The 26,476-nt window shown below is 38.7% G+C and overlaps 1 protein-coding gene across 3 annotated transcripts in view; it reads left to right on the top strand.

The window, feature by feature from the left end:
* LOC131696664 (chemokine XC receptor 1-like) overlaps positions 1 to 21,834 on the top strand; it is a 28,988-nt gene extending 7,154 nt beyond the window's left edge. Inside the window, exons 1-2 of one of the 3 annotated variants that reach the window (XM_059016746.1) lie at positions 19,100 to 19,218; positions 19,977 to 21,834. In XM_059016746.1, the coding sequence (XP_058872729.1) occupies positions 20,027 to 20,848 (822 nt within the window). In that variant the 5' untranslated portion in view covers positions 19,100 to 19,218; positions 19,977 to 20,026 and the 3' untranslated portion in view covers positions 20,849 to 21,834. Of the gene's footprint in view, positions 1 to 19,099; positions 19,219 to 19,976 lie in introns of those variants that run through there. The other 2 variants (XM_059016745.1, XM_059016747.1) reach the window with 2 other exon arrangements.
* The last annotated feature ends 4,642 nt before the right edge of the window (positions 21,835 to 26,476 follow it).

Here is a 26,476-nt window from a genome sequence, read left to right as displayed (position 1 = left end):
TTGTACATTGATAGAGTGATTTTCACTGCAATATAATTCAGTGATAGTGCAGGCTCTACCATGTGGAAGTTGACTGCGACTGGAGTTATGCATCCTGAAGGTGAGAATGTTAATGGAAGTCAAGGTCAACTATCACATGGTTGACCTTCAATTTAAAAAAAAAAAAAAAAAAAAAAAAAAAACTACTGTGACAGGATGATGGAGGTTGAGACTCAGACAGTGTGAAAACTTCAAAAATAAAGCTTTTTAATACACAAAAATACAAAATAAACCAGCACGAGGGCCAAACAAAAAGGTTTCAAAACACAGACAATAAAAACAAAACAAAACTTATAAAATAAGGCTTCCAGGCTGGGCGTTGCCTTCACTGGATTCAAAAATAAACAAAAAACCAGCACACACAAAAAACCCACTCTTACTTCCTCAGCTACTCTCCTCTTTCTAGAACTCTCCCTGGGAGGCTGAGGCCTCCTTTCATGCCAGGTGGCTGGATGGTAATTGAATAATTAATTGACTGATTGCTCCCACCTGACGCAATCAACCTGGGCAGGGAGGAGAATTTAACTCCATCCCTGCCAGTATTTCTAAGGGCAGAGCCCTGCTCTGCCACACCTACATTTACCTTGAACTTGTAATGATTCATATGGTAGCCTTAAAACACAACAATTCAAAGCGAGAAAGCAGGCACATGCACAGATTGATTTAAATTTGATTCACAGTTGATGCTCTGTCATTCCACCAGGAATCTACTATCTGATAGATACTGTTTTCTAATAACACTTTTTCCAAGTTCTTGATTTTACGATTAAAATGTAACAATATCAAGTTAGTCTCCCCTGGATGTGACTTTACTATTGGCACACTTCCAATGAGGCAATGAATCAAGGACAGAATATTGTTTTTTTTGTATCTATTATTATTTTAACAGTTATGGACATAAAAGTGTTTTTTAAAAGACATTTAAACAGTTATCATTTATTGTGCTTGTGATGACAATAACAGGGTTGTAAATTCCTTACAAAAAAAGTGACAATTAAATGAACTTCAATGGTGCAGTGAAGCCACAAATGTCAGGAAATGCAAAACCACCCATAACTCAGCTGCATGCAGGTTAGGCTTTTAGCATCGATACTGAGATGTAATGGGCAGGGTAGCATTCAATGATAAAGGGAGCAGTGAACATGGGAGAGGTAACAAAATTAATTTTAAAACCTTAGCAACAACATCTTTAACAAGGAATAATGATAACAGCAGCAGTGAAAATCCATCTTCAATGCCATTTTTCCTGCTCCCCTGATTATCTGTGGTTGAACGTTGTTAATATGTTGTAGATCTTGAGATTCGCTCATTCAGTTGTGGTGAAACTTGGTATGGGCATTCATTAGCACGAGTGCAGTACTACAAAATATCTGGGTGAAACAAACTACATGGAAAGGAGGTAAGATAAAATCAAACACAGTCAATAATAATTGCATACATTTTTTTGTACCAGGTTAGATCAAATAATTTGGGTTAAAACCAGTAGGTATACTATAAGCGTGCAATCCTCCCTGTGTTCCAGTAGATTGTTTTGGCAACCTTAGTACTGACCGTGTTAGGTAAATACATTCTTAAACACATTTTTCTTTTCGGTACCTGAACTTATTTATTAGATTTGAAAAAAGAGGTAATACCGCCTGAGTCTGCAGGGCCACCCTTTGTCCTCCAGTGGTTGGTTCCTGTTTGTATAAAGACTAATAGCTTGGTCGTGGGATTAGTTGAAGCTGACACCCTGGGATCCTTCAAGAAGCTGCTTGATGAGATTCTGGGATCAATAAGGTACTAACAACCAAACGAGCAAGGTGGGCCGAATGGCTTCCTCTGATTTGTAAACTTTCTTATGTTCTAATGTCTGTAAGGCAAGTAGTTAATAACACCCAGGCAGAATAAATTCCTGACTTTAGGAACAAATATAGCTGGGTATCATCAGCGTAGCAATGGAAGTTCACTCCCTGCCTGCGGATAATAGACATATTCCTACTCCATATTAATGACTTTGATTCTGCATTCAGAACTGGGCAGACACATAGCAAATTACATGTAATACAGAAAAGTGTAAGGAACTGCACGCAGGTAATGAAAATGTGCATTATAAATACCATATGGGAGATAATGAAATTGAAGAAGGGAACTATGAAAAAGACCTAGGAGTTTATGTTGACTCAGAAATGTCTTCATCTAGACAATGTGGGGAAGCTATGAAAAATATGCTCGGGTATATTGTGAAAAGTGATACATTTAAATCAAGGGAAGTAATGTTAAAACTTTATAATGCATTAGTAAGACCTCATCTAGAATATTGTGTTCAGTTCTGGTCACCTCGCTACAAAAAGGATATTCTTGCTCTAGAAAGAGTGCAAAGAAGAGCAACCAGAATTATTCCTGGTTTAAAAGGCATGTCATATGCAGACAGGCTAAAAAAATTGAATCTATTCAGTCTTGAACAAAGAAGACTACGCAGCGATCTGATTCCAGCATTCAAAATTCTGAAAGGTATTGACAATGTCGGCCCAAGGGACCTTTTCGACCTGAAAAAAGAAACAAGGACCAGGGGTCACAAATGGAGATTAGATAAAGGGGCATTCAGAACAGAAAATAGGATGCACTTTTTACACAGAGAATTCTGGGAGTTTGAAACCAGCTCCCCAGTAATGTTGTTGAAGCTGACAGCCTGGGATCCTTCAAGAAGCTGCTGGTTGAGATTCTGGGATCAATAGGCTACTATCGACCAAACGAGCAAGATGTAAACTTTCTTATGTTCTTATATCATTAATAATGTTCTCTCTAATAAGACAATGGCAGACGTCTGAGGTTTTGCTCTGTTCAGACGACTGTGCTGATGATCCCTCCTCTTCCACCCTTGTGTTGTTGTGTCTGTATCTAGATCTGTTCTATTGGAACCAGGAGCTTATTCAGTAAAACAAATGACATAGAAAACATGTAACAGCAAAATTACTTAATATGAATAATTCTGGTCACTCTTCTTTGCACTCTTTCTAGAGCAGCAATATCCTTTTTGTAGTGAGATGACCAGAATTGAACACGATATTCTCGATGAGGTCTTACTAATGCATTGTAAAGTTTTAACATTACTTCCCTTGATTTAAATTCAACACTTTTCACTATATATCCAAGCATCTTGTTGGCCTTTTTTATAGCTTCCCCACATTGTCTAGATGAAGACATTTCTGAGTCAATATAAAGGCCTAGGTCTTTTTCATAGATTCCTTCTTCAATTTCAGTATCTCCCATATGATATTTATAATGCACATTTTTATTGCCTGCGTGCAGTACCTTACACTTTTCTCTATAAAATGTAATTTGCCATGTACCTGCCCAGTTCTCAATACTGTCTAGATCATTTTGAATGACCTTTGCTGCTGCAACAGTGTTTGCCACTCCTCCTATTTTTGTGTCGTCTGCAAAATTAACAAGTTTGAATACTATACCAGAATCTAAATCATTAATGTAGATTAGGAATAGCAGAGGATATTGTTACCATATAGGTAATTTTCCATTTTAGATCATATAATAGTTTCCATAAGTTTACATAAAACAGAAGTCAGGCTTATTGGTCTGTAGTTACCTGGTTCGGTTTTGTCTCCCTTTTTGTGGATTGGTATTACGTTTGCAATTTTCCAGTCTGTTGGTACAACCCCTGTGTCAAGAGACTGTTGCATGATCTTGGTTAGCGGTTTGTAAATAACTTCTTTCATTTCTTTGAGTACTATTGGGAGGATCTCATCCGGCCCAGTGATTTTTTTTTAAATTTTTTATTTTAAGAGCTCCTAATCCCTTTAACACTTCTGTCTCTGTTATGCTGAAGTTATTTAAAACTGGATCGACGTGTGGGGCATATTGCTTGTATCCTCCTTTGTAAGAACTTGTGAAAAGTAATCATTTAATATATTTGCTATTTTTTTTCTCTTTTTCTATGATTTTGCCATTTGTATATCTTAGACATTTTACTGTGTGGAAGGGTGGTGGGCAATTCACTGACACAGAGGAAACAGAACTTTATTTGTAAGGCCGCTCAGGCACACTGATTTATTTTTACCCGCAGAGGGTGCTGTTGTCCATTGCCTGAATACTTTCAACAGTAAACAGGACCACAGGGTTACCAATACTGGTATACAGTCCAGTGCACATACAAGTGCTCAAAAATAATAATGAAAACAAAAGGCGAAAGAAAAATGGAAACTAAAACACTGTAATAAAACTAGAAAATAAAGTTGCTGCACTCGGCAGTGTTACCCCGACCGTCGTTATCCGCACGGCCCCGGTCTCCGTTCTATGCTCACCCGTTCCCTCAATCTGTGGATACTGTTCGGGGTTCTGCCAAGTTTTTCCCCTCTACTAAAAATTCCTTTGCTTTTCTTTTAAATTAATTTTATTGTTGTGTTCGTTCTTCTCCGGCCGTGCTGGGCCGCCAGCAGAGCTTCCGCCAGCTGACTCGTTTCATCTTAGAGGGGCAGGCTGAGGGAACAACAGAGCGTTAACTTATAGGGTCAGCAATCCCCCAAGGCCTGCCTTTCAGCCACTCAGAGAGAGGGAAAGCCAACACACCCTCTTCACCACCTCTCTGTGTCACCACCATGAATGACAGGTGGATCTACGAGGCCGCTGCCCCCTTCCTGCAGTACCCCGCATGCGCCAGACAGTCAGCACAGATCTCCCCTGTTACATACCGCCTCTTTGAATGTTCTCTTGCTGTTATAATATTGGAATTGGTTTTAGCCCCCTTAGCAATGCTCATTTTTATCTCTCTCTCTCTTTGCCTTTCTAATTTCCTTTTTGACTTGTGTTTCCCGTTCCAAGTACTCTTTATGTGTACTTTGTTCTTGGTCCCTTTTAAATGCTCTGTAAAGTGCCTTTTTTATCTGAATATTTTTTTTAATTGATCTATTAAACCATTTGGGCAATTTTGTTTTAGATTTAGATTTTTCCTTCTTCTCAGTCAGCTCAATCCCCTCGCTAACTGAACTTTCAAAAATAATAAATCTAAAGCAGGTATTTTATTTCTTTGGTTCTCATCGGTCGTGGTTTGGTACAACACATGCACCACTCCAGTACTTCCTGTTTCATCCTCTCCATCTGAGTCCTGCTAGTTTTCTTATATTCCTAAAAGGGGTGGAACTTCCTGTCTCCAACCAGGTCTCTGTCTAATTAAGAATTAATAATCCACCACAGCCTTCACACAGCAGCGACCATTAGTGATGTAAACTCAAAATGCAGTAAGCAAGAATCACAAGAAATACCAGGCACACTATAAATTATTCTCAATTGAAGGTTTTACACCTAACCTCTGTGACAGAGATTGAATGGTGCTTGGTGTTAGATCTCCCTCTCGACCTGTGAGGGCACTGTGTAATGGGAACAGAGTACCCTTAACTAAATGGCACGACAATTAATTCCGTAGGGTAGTAGTCTATCATCTGTATTGAAAAGAGCTTGCAATTTGGAAAAACCTCAACCCCCGGCAGAGATTAATCTTTTGGTGTTTTTGGGATAGACTAGGTCAGAATACATCCATCTAGGGTGGGTACGTCATTGGCAATGTGGAAAAATAAAAAAATACATGTAATAGGAAATGTAATACCGATCCACAAAAAGGGAGACAAAACCGAACCAGGTAACTACAGACCAGTAAGCCTGACTTCTATTATATGTAAACTTATGGAAACAATAATAAGATTCAAAATGGAAAATTACCTTTATGGTAACAATATCCTGGGAGACAGCCAGCATGGTTTTAGGAAAGGGAGATCATGTCTAACTAACCTACTTGACTTTTTTGAGGATGCAACATTGAAAATGGATAACTGCAAAGCATACGACATGGTCTATTTAGATTTCCAGAAAGCTTTTGACAAAGTCCCGCATAAAAGATTAATTCTCAAACTGAACGCAGTAGGGATTCAAGGAAATGCATGCACATGGATTAGGGAGTAGTTAACAGGTACAAAACAGAAAGTACTGATTAGAGGAGAAACCTCAAAATGGAGTGAGGTAACCAGTGGTGTACCACAGGGATCAGTATTAGGTCTTCTGCTATTCCTAATCTACATTAATGATTTAGATTCTGGTATAGTAAGCAAACTCGTTAAATTTGCAGACGACACAAAAATAGGAGGAGTGGCAAACACTGTTGAAGCAGCAAAGGTCATTCAAAATGATCTAGACAGCATTCAGAATTGGGCAGACACATGGCAAATGAAATTTAATAGAGAAAAGTGTAAAGTATTGCATGCAGGCAATAAAAATGTGCATTATAAATATCATATGGGAGATAGTGAAATTGAAGAAGGGAACTATGAAAAAGACCTAGGAGTTTATGTTGACTCAGAAATGTCTTCATCTAGACAATGTGGGGAAGCTATAAAAAAGACTAACAAGATGCTTGGATATATTGTGAGAAGTGTTGAATTTAAATCAAGGGAAGTAATGTTAAAACTCTACAATGCATTAGTAAGACCTCACCTAGAATATTGTGTTCAGTTCTGGTCACCTCGTTACAAAAAGGATATTGCTGCTCTAGAAAGAGTGCAAAGAAGAGCAACCAGAATTATCCCAGGTTTAAAAGGCATGTCGTTGCAGACAGGCTAAAAGAATTGAATCTATTCAGTCTTGAACAAAGAAGACTACGAGGCAATCTGATTCAAACATTCAAAATCCTAAAAGGTATAGACAATGTCAACCCGGGGGACTTCTTTGACTTGAAAAATGAAAAAAAGACCAGGGGTCACAAATGGAGATTAGATAAAGGGGCATTCAGAACAGAAAATAGGAGGCACTTTTTTACACAGAGAATTGTGAGGGTCTGGAACCAACTCCCCAGTAATGTTGTTGAAGCTGACACCCTGGGATCCTTCAAGAAGCTGCTTGATGAGATTCTGGGATCAATAAGCTACTAACAGCCAAACGAGCAAGATGGGCTGAATGGCCTCCTCTCGTTTGTAAACTTTCTTATGTTCTTATGTTCTTAATTACCTGAAATTAATATTTTAAAAACTATACAGAGGTTGTATTACAAATGACAATAACTGGGGTTTTAAACACTGAATTAACACAAAAATGGTATCAATGCATTCAGCAAGGTCTGTGTTTTTGTTTAATATGTCACAGTTATGAGTAATATAATCGTGTGCTGTTGTTAGGGGTCAAAGGTTACATCAAGTCATGTTCTGTGCTGATTTTGGACCTTCTGAGTTTAGATAATCCTCAGATGTGTTCTGCCAGAGCTAGAAGTGATTAAGAAGGTTAACAATATTACTCAGATTATGTGTCAGCTTTTTACCAATTAGATTTGACCCATGTCTTACCATTTGGTTTTGACATAGTGTCAGATCTGCCCCTTTTTTTTACAACGGAATGTGTCATTTTATGAAGATTCCGTGAAAATGAACAGTATTCTGATTACCTAAAATCTATGCAAGTTATACATCTATTAAACCCTCTTTGTTTCTCCATTATATTAAACATCATGTTTTTCAATAGAAGACAATTTTAGAAACTATTATCTATGCTCTCGGACATAAAGTATTTCATCCTGTATATGTAACATGTTGCTTTAGGCCTATTATATCAGCTGAATCAACCTTAAGCTTCCTCAATTAAAAAGCATTTTCAGCAGCTATTAAGTATTGTTACTATGGGATGACTCTTTGTATTATACCTTTAATTACCTCCCGAGGAATATTAATGATTTCCTCCAGAAAAATATGTATAATTAAATAATGCATTATTTATTTCAATATACAGATAACAATAATGTTCAGTATATTAAAACCAGAAACGCAGTAAGGATTTCATTCCATTTAATTTAATTCCATTTCATATTATTCTCTCTCCTCATCCTCTTCATCACTACTATAGGCAATAGCTTGCTGTTCATCATCTTGTGTATTAAATGGATTAAGGCACTCCTCTGATGCCATAAAAACACCAAAAGATTAATCTCTACCGGTTCATCACCAGATCTGGTGCTCAGATAATAGTCTATAGGTCGAAGTTGGTCATTTAGGAAAGGGGCGCAGCTATGGTATCCAAACTCAATGACCCAGACGGTAAACGGTGTGGCATCTGAGGATTGGAGGAGCAGATGCGCTCATTAACCTAGGGGTCATGAGCGAGGATATAAATAGGGGTCATAGCGGATGTGCTCTGTTCCTTGGTAAATGGTTAGAGACAACCTACAAGGAGCTGGTGTTACCATCCTGTAAATCGTGAGTTTGTTTTGTCTGTTAGTGTTTGTTATAACTGTCTGTTTGTTTTAAACTAGACTTCCTATAACACGATTGGAGCTGCAGCAGAAGCCAGCATAAAACCAGACATCACTTTCACCCCTGCATTTCACGGAGAACTGTAATACACCACTTGCACTTATTTCACTATCACTAAGAACTGTGTTTGTGTTTTGTGTTTAGTGTTGGTGTGTAAAACTGGACTTTTTAATTTATGTAGCATCCCGCTACCACTTTGCCACCCTAGTTTCTTCCTCCCTGTGTTAATGGCCGTTGGGAATTTGAATAACATACTATCCATGAAATGCTGGTATTCAAATGCTTCCATTTAAGCAGGCTTTTGAATATTGTTTATTTTATTGGCCTCCTGCTGTTTTGAATGCCATGAACTTCATGAACATACACCCCAGGTCAGGTGTAGGGCTTATACTTGCTTAGTACCTGTTCCAGATTTTAGCTTGTTTGAGTATCTGGCTTTTAACCCTTTGCAGTCCATTTATTAAGTGCGCGTCAGGTCCAATTTATTTTCACACGCGCAGTTAATTTTAGATGCACTATTTAAAAGTATTTTTTTTCACAGTCAAACGGGTTTAAAAGGCCCTGCATATCAACAAAGCACTCACTAGGCATCTCCAGCCCCGCCCCTCCCTTTCGTTCGCTATAGCTTTCACGTATGCTAATAAATAAATGATAATACTAATAATAATAATAATAATAATAATAATAATAATAATAGTCGTACATACCGATCAATCATCTCCTGATCACTCGTTTTATCACCAAACTCCTCAATAATGCAATCCAAGTCATTATTTTATTACTATAACATCTCAAAAAAGCTCTGCAAATGTCAGTGATAGTCTCTGTGTGCTGATGCAGTATCAGACAGCTTGTTTCCTTATGACCGCCCATATGGGATGCCAGGGGCAAGTATGACTATTCATGAGATACGCCTTTTTTTCCGCTTGTCTCGGCTCCTGTCGCTCCCACTCAGCCATTGAATGGTTTTCTCGGCTTTTTCTGGAGAAAAAACGACTAGAAACCCGTTTTTTGCATTTTTTTGATGATGTAGGACTAGGTCCGACAATGGACCGCAAAGGGTTAAAATAAGCCTGTAATTTTAGTCTACTGCACTCCTAGACCAATACTTTATTTTTAGTTGAACTATCTCACATCTCTGTGTCCAGCTTTCAACAGAATTGTACTCAGGTGATTTTAAAATTCATATGGACACTGTGAACTGTTCATTTGCTGCTGACTGAGTTTATTGTATTGTTTTGGCCATGTTCAGCATGTCAATGTTCCTACACATAGTCATGGTCACATTCATCTCATTATCACTGGTGGTTTGTCAGTTTCTGACCTCCATTATGTGAGCTTGGCATTTCAGACCATATGGCTGTTATATTTGATCTGATTACTCCTTTACCCTTGTGTAATACCAAGCGTGTTATGAAATTTCATAATTTAAAATGTGAACTGAATTTATATCTGTAAATTTATTTATTCATTATTACTCATAAACTATTATTTATAAATATTTATTTTGAGAAAACAATTGAGTAGTGTTCGTTATTGCTTATAAAGATCCTGAGAATACACATTTATTATGGCATTGTACTGTGTTTGCTTATAATAGCCATTTGTAGTTAGCACTATTTATTGTTGTTCTTGCTGTTTAAAAAATACTGCCCATAATAGGAAGTTCAGAGTTTAGCGAGTTAGTGAGAGACAGGAGAGCAGTTTCAGCGGAGTGAGCAGAGCGGAAACCAGATTGGAGAGGGTCGAGCAAAAGTTAGATAGGAAAGCAGAGAGCTGGCGGTGTACTGCCTGCTCGAGGGTTTTTGAGAGGAAGGGTAAGAGGGAGACAGGACAGTAGTTCTGGAGGGAGGTGGGCTCAAGGGTAGGTTTTTTGAGGAGGGGGTGATAGAAGCTTGTTTTAAGGCAGAGGGAAAGAGGCCAGAGAGGAGAGAGGTGTTGAGAAGGGAGTAGATGAAGGGGAGTAGAGCAGGAGCAGCAGATTGAAAGAGGTGAGTGGGGAGGGGGTCCAGGGCCGACATGGTGGGTTTGTGGTCCTGAAGGAGGGAGGAGAGGTCAGAGACTGAGAGGGGAAAGAAGAAAGAGAACATAAGAACATAACAAAGTTTACAAACGAGAGGAGGCCATTCAGCCCCTTCTTGCTTGTTTGGTTGTTTGTAGCTTATTGATCCCAGAATCTCACCAAGCAGCTTCTTGAAGTATCCCAGGGTGTGAGCTTCAACAACATTACTGGGGAGTTGGTTCCAGACCCCCACAATTCTCTGTGTAAAAAAAGTGCCTCCTAAACTCTAGTATTGATGATTGCAATGCATTTTTCTTTGGTATTTCAACATGTTTTTTTCTCGATTGTGGCTTGTGCAAAATGTTGTTGTTAGAGTTTTAACAAGAATAAAGAATCACAAGCACATTACCCCATGTGTTAGCAGCCGTACACTAGCTTCCTGTACAGGATACTGTTCATTTGGTTGATTTTATGTTCCTGCCTCTAACTTATAAAGCTTTAAATGACCTTGCTCCCCTACATATAAAATATTTGCTGTCCTTACGTCCCTAGTCGCTCTCTTAGACCTCAGGACAATGTTTTACTCAGTATTCCATTGATACAGAGAGAGAAGGCAGGTGGCAAAGCGTTCCTCTTTAGAGCCCCAACGTTGTGGAATATCTGGCACGATTTGTAAAGGAGGCACCATCTCATGCTGCTTTTAAATTAGGATAAAAAACACATTTTACTAATGCAGCATGCATTTTAGAGGGAATATTTATCATCCTATTGTATACTGCTTGTTTTTATTTTTATGTAACTTTTTTTGTATTATTTGAATATTTTTATGTAACTTTTTTTGTATTATTTGAATGTATGTAATTTAAAGGGGCATTTTATCATCTTATATTTTACTATTTCTCTAAATGGTTTTGTATATTAATTTGAGTTATTCCTATCTGTACAGTGCTTTGAGGAGCTTTATCATGAAAGGTGTTGTATATAATAAATACAGATTGATTGATCCCCTCAGCGTGTGTAATATTGCTTAGAGGCAGAGACACTATCACATTGAATTGATCGGTGTATATTTTTGCTGATTTCTCATTTGAAAATTTGAACAAAAACTGATAATTAAAAAATGTGACATTTCAAAATCTAACATGAAATACGGTTCTACTATTATGGCTTCTGGTAGACTTCTGCGATATCATTTTGTAGTTTTTTTGATTACATGGTGTTAAATAAAATATCTAAAGTATGTTCATATATAGGTTTGTTTTAAAATGATGTCTCAAGCTTACAATTGTAGGTGATGGAAAAATTTTGGCAATAGCTGTAAAGAATGATTTTTTTTTTTTTTTTTTTTTTTTTTTTTAAAGTACAGAATTGGTAATTGCAGATGACGTCTTGATGCTAAACAATGCCTACAGGGCCCTGTTAAAGCTCATATGTGCATATTAAGGGCATGCAGATTTCTGAGTAACCTTTAAGGTATTTCTTGTGACAGTCAATAATTGAAATCAAACAAGCCCTTTAATTTAATTGAAACTAGCATTGTGAAATCAAAAGGATAAAATAAATGTAAGCTCACTGGATTTAGTTTGATCGTGATATATATTAATGAAACTGCACCACTCATGGTTCGTTGCCCCTTTAAAAACAGACCCAGGACACAGGAAATGGAGGTTTAAAAAGTGCGGACATGCTTTTTTTTTTGAATGACACATCACCAAAAGAAAATAAACAAAACCAACCAACCAACAAACAAACAATCAACACATCTAGCTCTTTCTTGAGCACTAACTAAACAACACTGGAACCTAACTATAAAACAGAACAGCTAAGCTGGTTTACCTGTAACACAAAAACAAAAGATTCAAACAAAACAAAACCAGACAGGTTTACACTACATTTTCTTGTGATTCGCGTGTGTCCACTAACAAGCGGGCGCTCCCCACTGCAGCCCAGAACAGACTGGCTGCTTTCCTTTTATATCCTGCGCCTGGCTCTAATTTACAATAATCACCAGGTGCAGGGGATAATCACTAATCAAACAATTAAACAATTAAACTCAATCAATGCGTATTTGCACATGGTTTTCATGCAGGGTGGATATGAACCCCCTCCCTGCTATCTTACACATCCTCCCCCTTGTCTTTCCAAAACACCGGCCATTTGACGGCCACTTCCCTCCACAATTAAAAGACCACCCACCCTCAAGTCCCATCGTTTTAATCTTCGCCTTTTTCCACGGGGGCTTGAGGGTGGGTCGGTCCTTCCTCTGGCACACTCAGGAAGGGACCACACACCAGCAAAAAGGGACCTGGACGGCTTGCCCTGGGCGACTGTAGCGCAGGCCGGTGACAGGGAGCAAGGACTGGCAGGCAGAGGTGCACGGCTGTGGAAAGGCACAGCAACGTCTTGGATCTCAGGGGGAGCGGAGCAGTAGGCAGGTGGAATGGAGCAACCAGCAAGGGGAGCAACCAGCAAGGGGAGCGCCAACGACGTCTGCTTTTTGAGCACTGACGTCTTCCTCCTGCGCAGCGACGTCTGGGTTGCAAGGGGAAGTGGAGTAAGGGACCAGGCAAGCGACTGTGCCTTGTGCCTGGCTGTCCTGCGACCTGGGAACAAGGTTGAGTGGAGGGAGGTCGAGGCATTCCGGGCTGGTGTCCATGTAGCTGGAGCACAGGACCGCACTTGATAGCGCCGGAGTGCCCCCTCTGTTGCTGAGGCTCTGTTGGAGGCGAGCTGCTCACCTCCTCCCCCTTGACTTCAGCCGGTGACTCCGGTGACAGGAACAACTCCACCTCCTCTGGCTCTCGGGACGGCAGCTCCACCCCATCTGGCTCTCCGGTCGGCAGCTCCACCCCCTCTGGCTAGCCGGACGGCAGCTCCACCTCCCACTTCTGGAGCAGAAGGTCCAGCTCTGTAGGCTCTGGCTCCAGCAGGCCTAACTCCACTCTCTACGTCTTAGTCTGCTCCACTTGAGCCGTGGTGTTTCTGTTGATCCTTGCGATCAATTCTTCTATGCTTTCCTTTTTTTTACTCTGGGTCTTCAGGGTCTCCCACACAAGTTGCCACCATATGTAATAAAACTGCACCACTCACGGTTCGTTGCCCCTTTAAAAACAGTCCCAGGACACAGGAAATGGAGGTTTAAAGTGCTGACATGCTTTTTTTTTTAATGACAATCACCAAAACAAAATAAACAAAACAAACACCTAGCTCTTTCTTGAGCACTAACTAAACACAACACAGGAACCTAACTAAAACAGGACAGCTAAGCTGTTTACCTGTAACACAAAAACAGAAGACTCAAACAAAACAAAACAATGCCTTTATTTAAAAAAAAATAATAATTGATATAAGCATATTAATATAAGATACATTTGTTTGAATGAATTATGAAATCATGAGGTTTGTTGACTGAGACAGGGTGGTGAGAACAGGGAATGTAGTTGTACTGCTGTTCCATTTCACATTTGACCTAGTTTCCCACTGTAAATGCCTGACTATTGACGAGTGTAATGTCATTGAATCAGTCCTGCACACCTGCTGCTGTTGCAAAGCACACAAAGAGATCATCGATTTGCATTTTAACATGGATCATCAAATCTATATGCTTGCAGACAGAAATGGTTCTGCTTGCAATCACCTCTAATCGATTGCACCTGCACACTGTGAATGTGGCCAAGGCTATGATGCTCTAATCAGCACATTTTACATTTTTAAGAGACTTTAGTGACAAAATGGCCAATAAAAAAAAAATACCTTGCTATCAAGAGTAAATGGGTTTGAAAAACTCACAAACACAAATATAAACTACAAAAATAAATATGATATTGCATATTGAAACTCAACATGCACAAAATCTAGTAAATAAACACAACAACATATTTGTAAACACATACCTGTAACACAGTACAAATATCATGATATCCATCAGAAAATATAAAGGACAGCAAGAACACCTAATACACAGAAAAAGAAATAGTCTTTCATAGATTATTATATAATGATCGTATTTAAAAGTGATTGGGATCTGACTGGACAAAATAATGCCATAGAGCCTATGTCTTTCTCTACTGGGAACTTTGATTCCTCAAGGATTTTTTATGTACTGTAGTTAAAATTAGTTCCTTCCTCCCTGTGTTAATAGCCATTGGGAATTTGAATACTAAGCTGTCATTGATACGCTGGTATCCAAATGCATCCATTTTAAAGCAGGCTTTTGAATATTGTTTCTTTTATTGGCATCCCTCTGTTTTGAATGCCATGAACTTCATGAACATACAACCCAGGTCAGGGATTTTCCTATCCATTCCAATAGTTAACCATCTGGCCCAACAAACATACAGTACAACACGAAAACAGAGGACCTAAAATAGAGCCCTCTGGAACAACGCAGACAACGCCGATTTCACACCCCCAACAGAGACCTAAAATAGAGCCCTCTGGAACAACGCAGACAAGGCCGATTTCACACCCCCAACAGAGACCTAAAATAGAGCCCTCTGGAACAACGCAGACAAGGCCGGTTTCACACCCCCAACAGAGACCTAAAATAGAGCCCTCTGGAACAACGCAGACAAGGCCGATTTCACACCCCCAACAGAGACCTAAAATAGAGCCCTCTGGAACAACGCAGACAACGCCGATTTCACACCCCCAACAGAGACCTAAAATAGAGCCCTCTGGAACAACGCAGACAAGGCCGATTTCACACCCCCAACAGAGACCTAAAATAGAGCCCTCTGGAACAACGCAGACAAGGCCGATTTCACACCCCCAACAGAGACGAACTGAACCCTATCGAGATAGGGCAGTGTATACAATGCCAGTGGAACAATTATTAATAATATATATAATATTAATCTGTACACTTACAGTAGTTATGTACAATTTACCGTTAAAAGGGCCTAACCTGGAACTAGAGGATCGTAAAACCAATTTGTATTCATACTGTAAATACCATACATATACCACGTATAGTTTCAAAGAGTACAGAAATGTCATTTTAAATGGATTACTGTTTGATAAAACAAATATTTTTTATCTACAGACTATACGCTACAGTATATAACACAAGACACACATACACGCTAAATAGCTTTGCATATTAAGAAACTGCTACTAAAATGTAGTTAGTTTATTTTAAAGGTAATTAGATAATAACGGTGAATGCAGGTTGTTTACAAACACGCTACGTTTATTTGCCAAAACTAAGACGTTTAAATAAACCAGGCCCCAACAAAATGTAGCCCCGTTATTTGTTGGAAAGAAACAATACAAAATAAAACACATTTTGATCCTTTTCCTGTGTGTCTTACAAGATTTAAAATGTAAATCACTCACCTAATTCACCGTCCCAAAAACTAAACTGCAACTTTTCCACTTCAACAACTTACAAGATGGCGGGTTATTTGAAAGTTACATTCTTGGCACGTCACTGGCTGTCGTTTGCGGCCAGCCAACGTGAACCGCAGCAGCAGCAATGTCCCCCACCTGGGATTGAATCCACGACTCTCCGGTCAAGAGTCCAGAGCCCTGACCACTACTCCACACTGCTCTATTTCTTAGAGCTAAGAACATGTATTCTGTCGTGTTTTATATATATATATATACACACACACACACACACACACAACATTTATAAATATCAAGAAACAATTGGATTTAAGCATATACTATTTCATGAATTAAATTTATCAGGTATGTGTTTTCCTTATTACTGATAATAATGGAATGAATAACTATTATTTTATTTATAAATATTTATTTTGTGAAAATAATCAAGAGTAGTGTCCATTATTGCTTATAAAGACCCTGAGAATAAACGTGTATTATGTCATTACAATCACTCAGGTCTTGTCATTTGCCCAAACATCAATATTTTTTAGCAAAACTTTCAGAAAGTATTGTAAGGTCCCTCGGGTCACAGAATAACACATTTTATACATGTATCTGTAAGCAGAATGCATAATTAAAAATATGTCATTTCTTTTTACAATTGTGTTGAAAAAAAAGCGAAAAGTTTGTATGGTTTCTGAAGTACTTTATAATGTTGTAAAGTATGAATATTATGTTGTGCTCCTATTGTAATTGTGACAGCTCTTGACTTCTTTTTAAAAAAATCAAGTTTGATATTCATGAAACTGTTCTGTAACATTTATGGTTACGTTAACAATGGTGAAACAATGTATTTGTTTTCTTCTTTATCTGTGATCCTGTTGTGTGCATTCTCTACTCTCCATGACATTGATGCATTCCTAATCCTGATGGTGCATTGGATATGCATCATGGACTTGTCTCTAGAACTAAGCTAAAACAATTCTGGAAAAGTTACTGTCATACATTTCAAGGAGAACTAACAATATGACTACATTTACGTTCCCACCTTTGTAATTTTTGAGCATGAAGTTTACTGGAACAAGGAACGTTCGGCAGCAGAGTGACTGGAATTAAGGATTGCAGCAAAATGAAAAATTGCAGCGCTTGTAAAATGGATGTCAAGGGGCACTAGAGTAGAGTCCAAATCTCAGTTACGCCACAATTAGTTTTTGATTAAGGGGTGTATACTCCTTTCAGAAATACAAGTATTCCAATAAGAAATTGAAGAACCCTTGCACTCATTTCAATACTGCTTCTCCTGAGTTCATAAAGGACACAAGTGAGTTATTTTTGAAGTTTAAGCACTTGTAGGGAAAAAAAAACATTCAGAATCTTTCATTAAAAAAAGCAGAGGCTAACTCCTCCCTCTGCATTACATCGATTGCATTTTTAGCAACTGATTTTAACAAGCAATCCAATATTCTCCAGTGAAATTCAATTCAATTCAAAATACAAATGGAATCAATAGTTAGTATCACTATTTTTAAATAATGCTCAACATACTGCTTAAAACTGCGGAAGGGTACACCAATGGCAATTGTTATCAAGAGTGTAAGGGCAGGATATTCAAAAGATCGTAAATGATAGCTCCAGTGTTAATCAAGAAATTGGTATGTAGCATTGATTTTTCGGCATTTCCAAGCGGTCATTGTGCCTATTTTGTTATTAAATAATCATCCTAATGTGATTTCTGAAATTATGTTGATTTACGAAATAATGTTAATAAGAACATAAGAATATAAACATAAGAAAGTTTACAAACGAGAGGGGGCCATTCGGCCCATCTTGCTCGTTTGGTTGTTAGTAGCTTATTGATCTCAGAATCTCATCAAGCAGCTTCTTGAAGGATCCCAGGGTGTCAGCTTCAACAACATTACTGGGGAGTTGGTTCCAGATCCTCACAATTCTCTGTGTAAAAAAGTGCCTCCTATTTTCTGTTCTGAATGCCCCTTTATCTAATCTCTATTTGTGACCCCTGGTCCTTGTTTCTTTTTTCAGGTTGAAAAAGTCCCTTACCTTAACCAGCAGTGCTTCTTGCGACTATTTATTTTGTTTGCAAGGGAATTTATTAGCAAATCCATGTTAATTGTCTTAATTTATCAGCCGTTAATTTGCGCTTGGAAAAGGAGGGTTTTAATTAATGAAACAGTATACAAACTCCCCTTGAAACAGAATTTTAACAGACCGCGGGTGACAATACAGAGAGAGAGAGTGTACAGGAGTTAATTTTTTACAGACAGCCTAGATAATTCAATATTTGTAGTTATGAAAATATTTTAGGCTTTTCTATACTTATAGTGGTTATTAAGAAGATTTATTCACTTGTTTAACCAGTGTAACCTTAGAGAATGTTTGTTGTATTGCTAAAATGATATACCGTTATTTGTACGAAGTGTTACTACCAGGAAATTATCATTGCAACTGTAGCCTATTTGAATTCTGCATACATACATTATATGACAGCTGATCTCTACTGTAGATTTTATTTTAATTGTATCGGGGGTGTTTTATCAGGTTTTATCAATTCAAACCGAAAATCAGAAGCCCTAAATATATATAAGGCTAGATTTACTGGAATTATTTTCTCAGCTATACGTACTATAAGTGCTGTTGGACAAACCACCAAGGTTTTGGCAATGAAGCTGGTTTATTCACTGGCAGCTCTGCACATAGTGATTTCTTATTTCATTGAGTCGAAGCGTGTACTCATACACATACACTGCATGCACACTGGAAATAATGACTTGGATCACATTATTGAGAAGTTTGGTGATAAAACGAGTGATCAGGAGATGATTTATCAGTATGCACGACTATGAAGAGGTATGTGATAAATACAGCAAACAAGAGGTGGGGTGGGGCTGGAGATGCAGAGCCTTTTAAACCTGTTTTACTGTGAAAAAAAATACTTTTAAACAGCGCATATAAAATAAACAGTGCGTGTGAAATTGGACTCGCTGAATAAATGGACCGTTTAGCTAAATGGTATTTCTATTACAGGACAAGTGCTCACTTATCCATCATAATATCTGTCATGGTCCATCTCTCAGAGAAAAGGGGCAGCACACACCTATTACAGTGGCGAAGCACAGGAATGCTTGTACAGTAAAAACATTATTATTATTATTTGTTTATTTAGCAGACGCCTTTATCCAAGGCAGCTTACAGAGACTAGGGTGTGTGAACTATGCATTAGTTGCAGAGTCACTTACAATTATGTCTCACCCGAAAGACAGAGCACAAGGAGGTTAAGTGACTTGCTAAGGATCACACAATGAGTCAGTGGCTGAAGTGGGATTTGAACCGGGAACCTCCTAGTTACAAGCCCCTTTTCTTTAACCACTGGACCACACAGCCTCCTTAAACAGTAGGTGGAAACCCAGCTAATTGCTAAAAACATATGAGGGTGTGGCTTACCCTACTATTTAGGCTCCAGTCCTGTCCTTGGTGTTCATTATCTGTTTTCAATGCCAACAGAGAAGGTTTAACTCATCTGCCTGCTGACAACATCATAACATTGTGGTAAGAGAGAATGTGTGACACATATATATATATATTGTTTAGTTCACTGTTCTTAAAATATAGAGGCAATTTCTTGCCATCTTAAATGTATATTACTTTAATGTTGTTGATTGTGATTTGCCTGCTTCCATGGGATGCTCTTTTATTTCAGCTAACAAAAAAGAATAATGAGATACCTGCTTTCATTTACAAGGCTAACATGAACAGTGATGCATTGTGATTAAAACTAAAGTTTTTACATGTGTCTCCCACACCAAGACACACTAAGTTTTAGTTTTACTTGGCTTTTATGATGATGGTACACAAATGATATCTTATGTTTTACGATAAAGTGTAAAACACGGTTTTGTTTTACCATGCTAGCTTGTTTCTATTACTAACTACTTTATCATTTTAACAATTTAAAAAATATATTTCCTGGACAATTTAAAAGGACTGTCAGTTGTGATATGGTAAACACAAAGTCTACTTGTATATCTAAAGGAAGATTTACAGTCAAACTTAACTGTCAAAGTTAAGGTTGCTCTGTAATTAATCTATTAACATCAGCATGATATTTCAAAACATAAATGCAGAATGTAACTGGTAACCACAGGATTACTTTACAAACAACAAACGTGCAAATTACAATTGCAGAAAAGTCATAACATAAAAAAAACAGTACAATAAAATTAACTCAGTTATGACCAACTCAACAGTGTTACAATGCAGTAAGATCTTGTATGTGTCCTGTTAATCATTAATCTTTCTCTCACCAGATACTCTTGACCAGTGAAACCCAGTTCCTTGTTGAGGCATTCAATGCACAATGGATTATTTCTACTCAAACTCAACTCTTAGTACCAAATTTGATGTGGAATGTAAAGATAATCGGGCTGGGCTTCTATTCTGGGCAGTTCTGGAGGCTCTAACTGCCATTCTGGGTTTGCCAGCCAATGTGATAGTGCTGTGGATTTTACTGAGGAAACAAACTGCCCTCTCCTCTTCTGAGGTGTTCATAATTAACCTGACTGTCATGGATGCTTTGTTTTGCCTCAATGCACCCGTTGATTTATATAATTATTACTTTCTGAAGAATACAATTGTTTACACAGTAACAGATATGATGTGTAATTTGAACCTGATAGGAGCTCCTCTGTTCCTTTGTTGTATCTGTGTGGAGCGTTACATGGCGGTGGTGCATCCAGTCACCTACCTGGGGTTCAAGTCGCTCACCTATAGAGCGGTGTGCTCTGCTGTGGCTTGGGCTATTACTATTGCCTTCTCCATCTCTCTAGGTCTAGCAACCTATGAAATGTGTGCATATGTTGTCTCAGGTTACAGCTGTGCCATATTTATTGTCATGATATTCTGTAGCATCTCCATCCTGAGGGTCCTGAGGAAGTCGACACCAGGGAAAGACGAGATCCATCCCATGATGAAGAAAGCCTTCCAGATGGTTTTTACCATTTTAATGATTGTGTTAATTTCCTTTTTCCCAGCAGTAGGCATGGTCCCATTTGAACCCTATTTCAATGAAACTACATTTAAATGTTATATAATGCCAGTATGCTATTCTTTTTTTACCCCCAGTAGCTGCATACAGCCTTTGCTCTACCTGGCTCATGCAGGTGCATTGTCTTGTGGGTAGTTTCCATGCAATGGAGGGTGCTGTATAGCACTGAGCCCCACTCCATGAAGTCAACAGAAAACATGTTCCATTTAGAGCAAGTAGCTTCTAATTAGATGTTTCTGTCCTTTTTAACTATTACGATGTTTTCAATAGAGAATTTGTGCTGTAAATTTCAAACAGCTACAAGCACCTCAATCAAGAAATACACCGACATCAATGAAATTCATTATTTAAGAATTGGCACTGAGGCCAACTCAAAGCAATTGCAAACATCATTACAAGTTTGAAATGTCATGTTACGCTAATTGCTCTAACTGTTTAATGCTACTCTTTATTGGCTGATTTCACTATAAGGTGGTGTAATTATATTACACCACTTTATAATAACTTCAGGGAGTTTTATTGTGTAAAAGTTGCTTGCCTCTCCATTGTAAATAATTTCATTCTGTCAGTTGGCTTAGTCTCCAAATCAAAGCTTCACTACATTTTAGTATATACTATGCATATTTTACTTTGTATAAATGCCATTAAGAATTGCAAATAAGATTTTTCTAGGGTGAAAATACTAGGATGTTCAAATTATTTTTAGTAAAATATACCATTTTAAATACTCATGATTGATTTATATTGTTGAATATTTTAATTTTAGATGGTTTTTTTAACAAGGGAACTTGATTGATTATAGCTGTAAAGCACATGTGTTATTAATGTCTATACTTAATGTTTATCCAAAACAATTCTAAAAGAGACTTCTTGTAAGTTTTATTGTAGGTATGGTAAGGTCCACAGTCACAAGGACACACTTTGAAATCTGTAATTAAGAACTTTAAATATTATAGTATGACAGCTTGTTGGTCAATTTTAGTAATGGCATTGCCTGTCTGGTTATAGAATACCGAATCCATTGGAGAGACTGATGCTAAAATGTTAAATAATATGTATACATGAGAATTGTTGGATATGTTTATAAATGCATATTAATGGATTTTCAAAGTTAAAAGTGAATAAAGAATGGTAACTTACAGTAAATCACACAAGCACTTGAGCGTTTGTCTGTTTATTATTCATGGGTAGTTATCTAATTGATGTGGATGATTCTGTTGAAGTCTGAAATAAACAGTTTAAGAACAGAAGCTCCTGTGTTAATTACCATTGCATGGAATCCTCTGCAAGCAGATTGCACTGCAGTACCTGTGCTTTACCTTTCAATTAATCTATAAAACTCAGGATTACATCTGTAGCTCGACTACAAACTGTACCAATTTGACATTTTAATCAAAATTACACACATGTTGTTTTAACCCTTTAAGGACAGTGATCATGTAAATACGATCATACTGAAGTTTCTTTCTGGGCCCGTGTGACAGATATACAGTGATTCTTGGTAGTAAATCTTCCTCCCAACCTGTGAGGGCACTAAGTAGCAAGAACAGAGTACCTTGTATAGGTTGGCCCGACAGTTCTTTCCCAGGGTTCAAGGGAAGTCGGCCAGCCAGAAAGGGGGCAGAACTCCGATGCATTAAATCATCGACCCGGAAGGGAAACAATGTGGCAGTCGTGGATTGGAGAGGCGGTTGCACTCGTTTACCAAGGGGTCATGTGTGACTGCATAAAAGGGGACGGAGAGATGCAATCTGTTCCTTCGCTTTGGTTTACGAATAGAAACCGGAACGACCTGTGAGAGAACCTGTGATAACGTATCATGAGTGTAATGGCTAAACACGTTCCAGAGCTGTCGCCAAGGGCCAGCAAAAAACCCAGAATAATACTGCACTATTGTCACAAAATAAATTTCTATCACCCACCACGAGCACACTACCGTGGGGATGGATACACCGTATTTGGGACTGCAACCCTGTTATTATTTACCCCGTGCACTACACCTTGTTGTGTATTGCCAGGCATTATTATTTGGTCACCAGACCTGGATTAAAAAAAAAACAGTTTTCCAACTGGATTATAAACCTCTGTCTGTTGATTACGCACCGCATCACTCCTGCACCTGTACACAATAAACCACTTTGCCACAGCCCATGATCAGGTAAATATGATAAAAGCACACATCAATGTATTGACTCACTGGGCCACAATACTTTGCCTTACAGGTTGGAAACACATATCATTGGACAGGGAACGTGTGATGTCACTGGGACGGTGTGACAGAGGTAATATGCTTCCTGGTGATAGACCTGTGAGGGCGCTGGACTGGCCCTGCCCTGGACTGGATGGCCAGACAATTCATTCTCACGGTTAGGCGAAAGTCGGCCATCTAGAAAGGGGGCGGAGCTATGGTACACTAAATCATCGACCCGGAGGGAAACAATGTGGCAGCCGCAGATTGGAAGAGTGGTTGCAGTCGTTAACCAAGGGAGCGTGATTGACTGTACATAAGAGGACGTAGCGAGGTGATCTCTTCCTTTGTTATGTAACGCGAAACCGGAAGGAGAACCGTATTGTAACGTGAGTGTTTTGTTTGTTTTGTCGTGTCTAAAAACTGTTTGTTTGTTGTTATTAGATGGCTAACACGATCCGGAGCTGTCGCTAAAGGCCAGCACAAAACACGGACAACACTGCACTTGTTTCACGATTGATTGTATTTGCACCGCGAGCACTACACACTCACTTGGGACTTGTGACCGTGTTTGTGTTTAGTGTAGGCGTTTAAATTTCATGTCTATTATTTCATGGCTGACCAGTGGATTTAACATAGCAATACGCATAGCTGTGTATTGCCTGTTCTCATTATTGTTTACTGTTGTCATCAGACTTTGGATTATAAATAAACCCATCATTTCACCAGTACTTTGTTGCTTGTCCTTGTCTTGAGCACTGCATCACCCCTACACCTGCACATTGCAAACCACTTTGCCACAGACTGGGATTTCATTTTTAAAGGGCTGTAACAGGGCGAGGATCCCTGTACATGATTGTTTATTTATTTTTAGAACGGGGTCTCCCCCTCCGCCGCTGTGTCTCATTTGTGTTATTTTGTATTTGTGTTTTATGATTTATGTGTTTATTATATAGGACGAGCGAGGTGCCGTCCTTCAGGGTCTTGTATTTGTTTTGTTGTATTATTATTGTTATTATTATTGTTGTTGTTATTGTTATGATTTACTTATTTATAAAGGACAGTGAATAACCGAGTGTGTTGTGGATTTTAATGGATGTTGTGTTATTTAAAAATACAATGTTTTCTTTGTTATTGTTTGGTTTGTATGTGCTCTTTCAGATGCGATGGTAGCAGCTCGTATCTGCCAGACATCTCGTGAGAATGTGGATGGTGCCATTTATTGAATTATTGTTTAAGTGTTTGTAATTATTTTTTTAAAGCCACGGTATATAAGCCTGCAGTTCTCCCTGCTCTGGGTGGGTGTACAGTGGAGAGTACGGGAGAGCGAGAGGAGAAAGGAGAAAAGAAAATGATACAGGATCAGTGACAGCGTTTGCCCAGCCTGACCTGTATTGGCTGTTCTGAGTTTGTGATTTGTTTTGTTTTGAACTTTTATTTTCTTTTTCTTTTTTCTTTTTTTTTAAATAATTTAGTCGTTGCCAATTAGTTTTTATTATTTTCTCCCCAATTTGAAATGCCCAATTATTTTTAGGCTCAGCTCACCGCTACCACCCCTGCGCTGACTTGGGAGGGGCAAAGATGAACACACACTGTCCTCCGAAGCGTGTGCAGTCAGCCGTCCGCTTCTTTACACTCTGCAGACTCACTGTGCAGCCGCCTCAGAGCAACAGCGTCGGAGGACAACGCAGCTTACAGGCAAGCCCTCAGGCACCCGGACAGACTACAGGGGTCTCTGGTGCGCGGTGAGCCAAGGACACCCTGGCCGACCTAACCCTCCCTCCCCCCGGGCGACGCACGGCCAATTGAGCGCCGCCCCCTGGGAGCTTCTGTCCACGGTCGGCTGTGGAATAGCCTAGACTCAAACTCGCAACGTCCAGGCTATAGAACGCATCCTGCACTCTGGAGAGTGCTTTTAGTGGATGCGCCACTCGGGAGCCCCAAACTTTTATTTTCGCTCTGTGAGAGTGTTTGTTTTTTTTTGTTAAAAATAAACGGCGTCGCAGCACCTTTGCACCGCAGTATTTTTTTGTTTGTTTTCTTCCTGGATCTGGCCTGACGTCACCACTTAGCCATCCTATCACAGCGGCGTAGACAGTTTATAGCAGCACGCTGAAACCAAACATCACAGGAACTGTTAGACATAAGAAAGAAACAGAAAACACTGTAAATTCGATGTATTTCACATAATTATATTAGCATATTTGTTCTGTCTCATGTGTTTTAATATATATATATATATATATTGTGAGATGGTAGGGAGGGGGTTAAAACCTCTCTGCAGAAAAAACATGTGCGGAATGCACATTTGTCTTGTTTAATTGTTTTGTTAATTGTTTTGTTTAATTGTTTTGTTAATTGTTTTGTTTAATTGTTTTATTGATTAATCTTTACCTGCACCTGGCTACTATTGAAAATTGGAGCCAGGTGCAGGGTATTTAAGGAGAGCAGTCAGTCTGCTCTGTGTGGCTGCTGAAGAGGGCAGAGGCCCGACTGTGCTGGTGTGTGGGTACAGCCGTAATTTAAAAAAAGAAAAAGGTAGAGTGAATCCTTTTTTGTGTGCTGTTTTGTTTGTTTGTTTTGTTACAGGTAAACAGCTTAGCTGTCCTGTTTTCAGTTTAGGTTCCTGTTTTGTTTTAGTTATTGCTCAAAGAAGAGCTAGGTGTTTGTTTTGTTTATTTTTGTTTTTGTGTTCATTAAAAATAGCTCAACCGCGCTTCAAAAACCCATCCGTGTGTGTTGGGTCGTGTTATAAAGGGGCAACGAACCGCAGAGAGGTGCGATTCTTTCACAATATATATATATATATATATATATATATATATATATATATATATATATATATGATATTGTCAGCTTGGGGCTCTGTTTCAGGATGGTAACCAGAGATCAAACCACTCAGTAGGCAGCAGTGAAAGTCAAAATAGTGCAGATTTTATTTACAGTGAAAGATTTAACAAACGTTATAAAGAAAATAAAAACCTAAAAAACTCATCGGGCCCTAGTCTATACTTCTTCAGGTCCCTAGCCCCAGACCAAATTAAACGAACAACACAGTCCCACACCCTCAGGAGGGTTGTTAGCTATTTTTCTTGCAGTTACTCCTTGCCTGTAATTCCATCAGTGGCCACTAGGAGGGTTCCCAGGTAAGTTTCTTGTCTCCTAGTTTGGGCAGTTGTAGTATTCTTGGTCTTGGTTGTGAACTTTCCTTCTTTTTTCAGGTTCCGCAAGTAAGCTCCACAGGTAAGCTCCGGGGCTATGGAGTGCAGCTCATGTGAACTGTATCCAGTTGTTGATCCATCACAATTTTTGGAAATCTTTTATTGTCAGAAATGTTCTCTTATAAATACATTAACACAGAAAGTCGCTGAACTTGAAAATCAAATCGTAACACACAGAGACATATATACAAGTGAGCAGTTTATAGAAAACAATGTTCATGAGATAAACAACACCTGGTTAACTTGTAGGTGAGACCTCTAACTTATTGGTCTCAAATGCTCATGAGGAACCAAACTTATTATCAAACGCTGCATATTCTATTATGGAGGGGTTACATAGAGAGGATGTTAACT

Source organism: Acipenser ruthenus, chromosome 53, assembly GCF_902713425.1.
Source record: "Acipenser ruthenus chromosome 53, fAciRut3.2 maternal haplotype, whole genome shotgun sequence".
Lineage (NCBI taxonomy): Eukaryota > Metazoa > Chordata > Actinopteri > Acipenseriformes > Acipenseridae > Acipenser > Acipenser ruthenus.
This window is presented reverse-complemented; position numbering and strand designations above follow the sequence as displayed.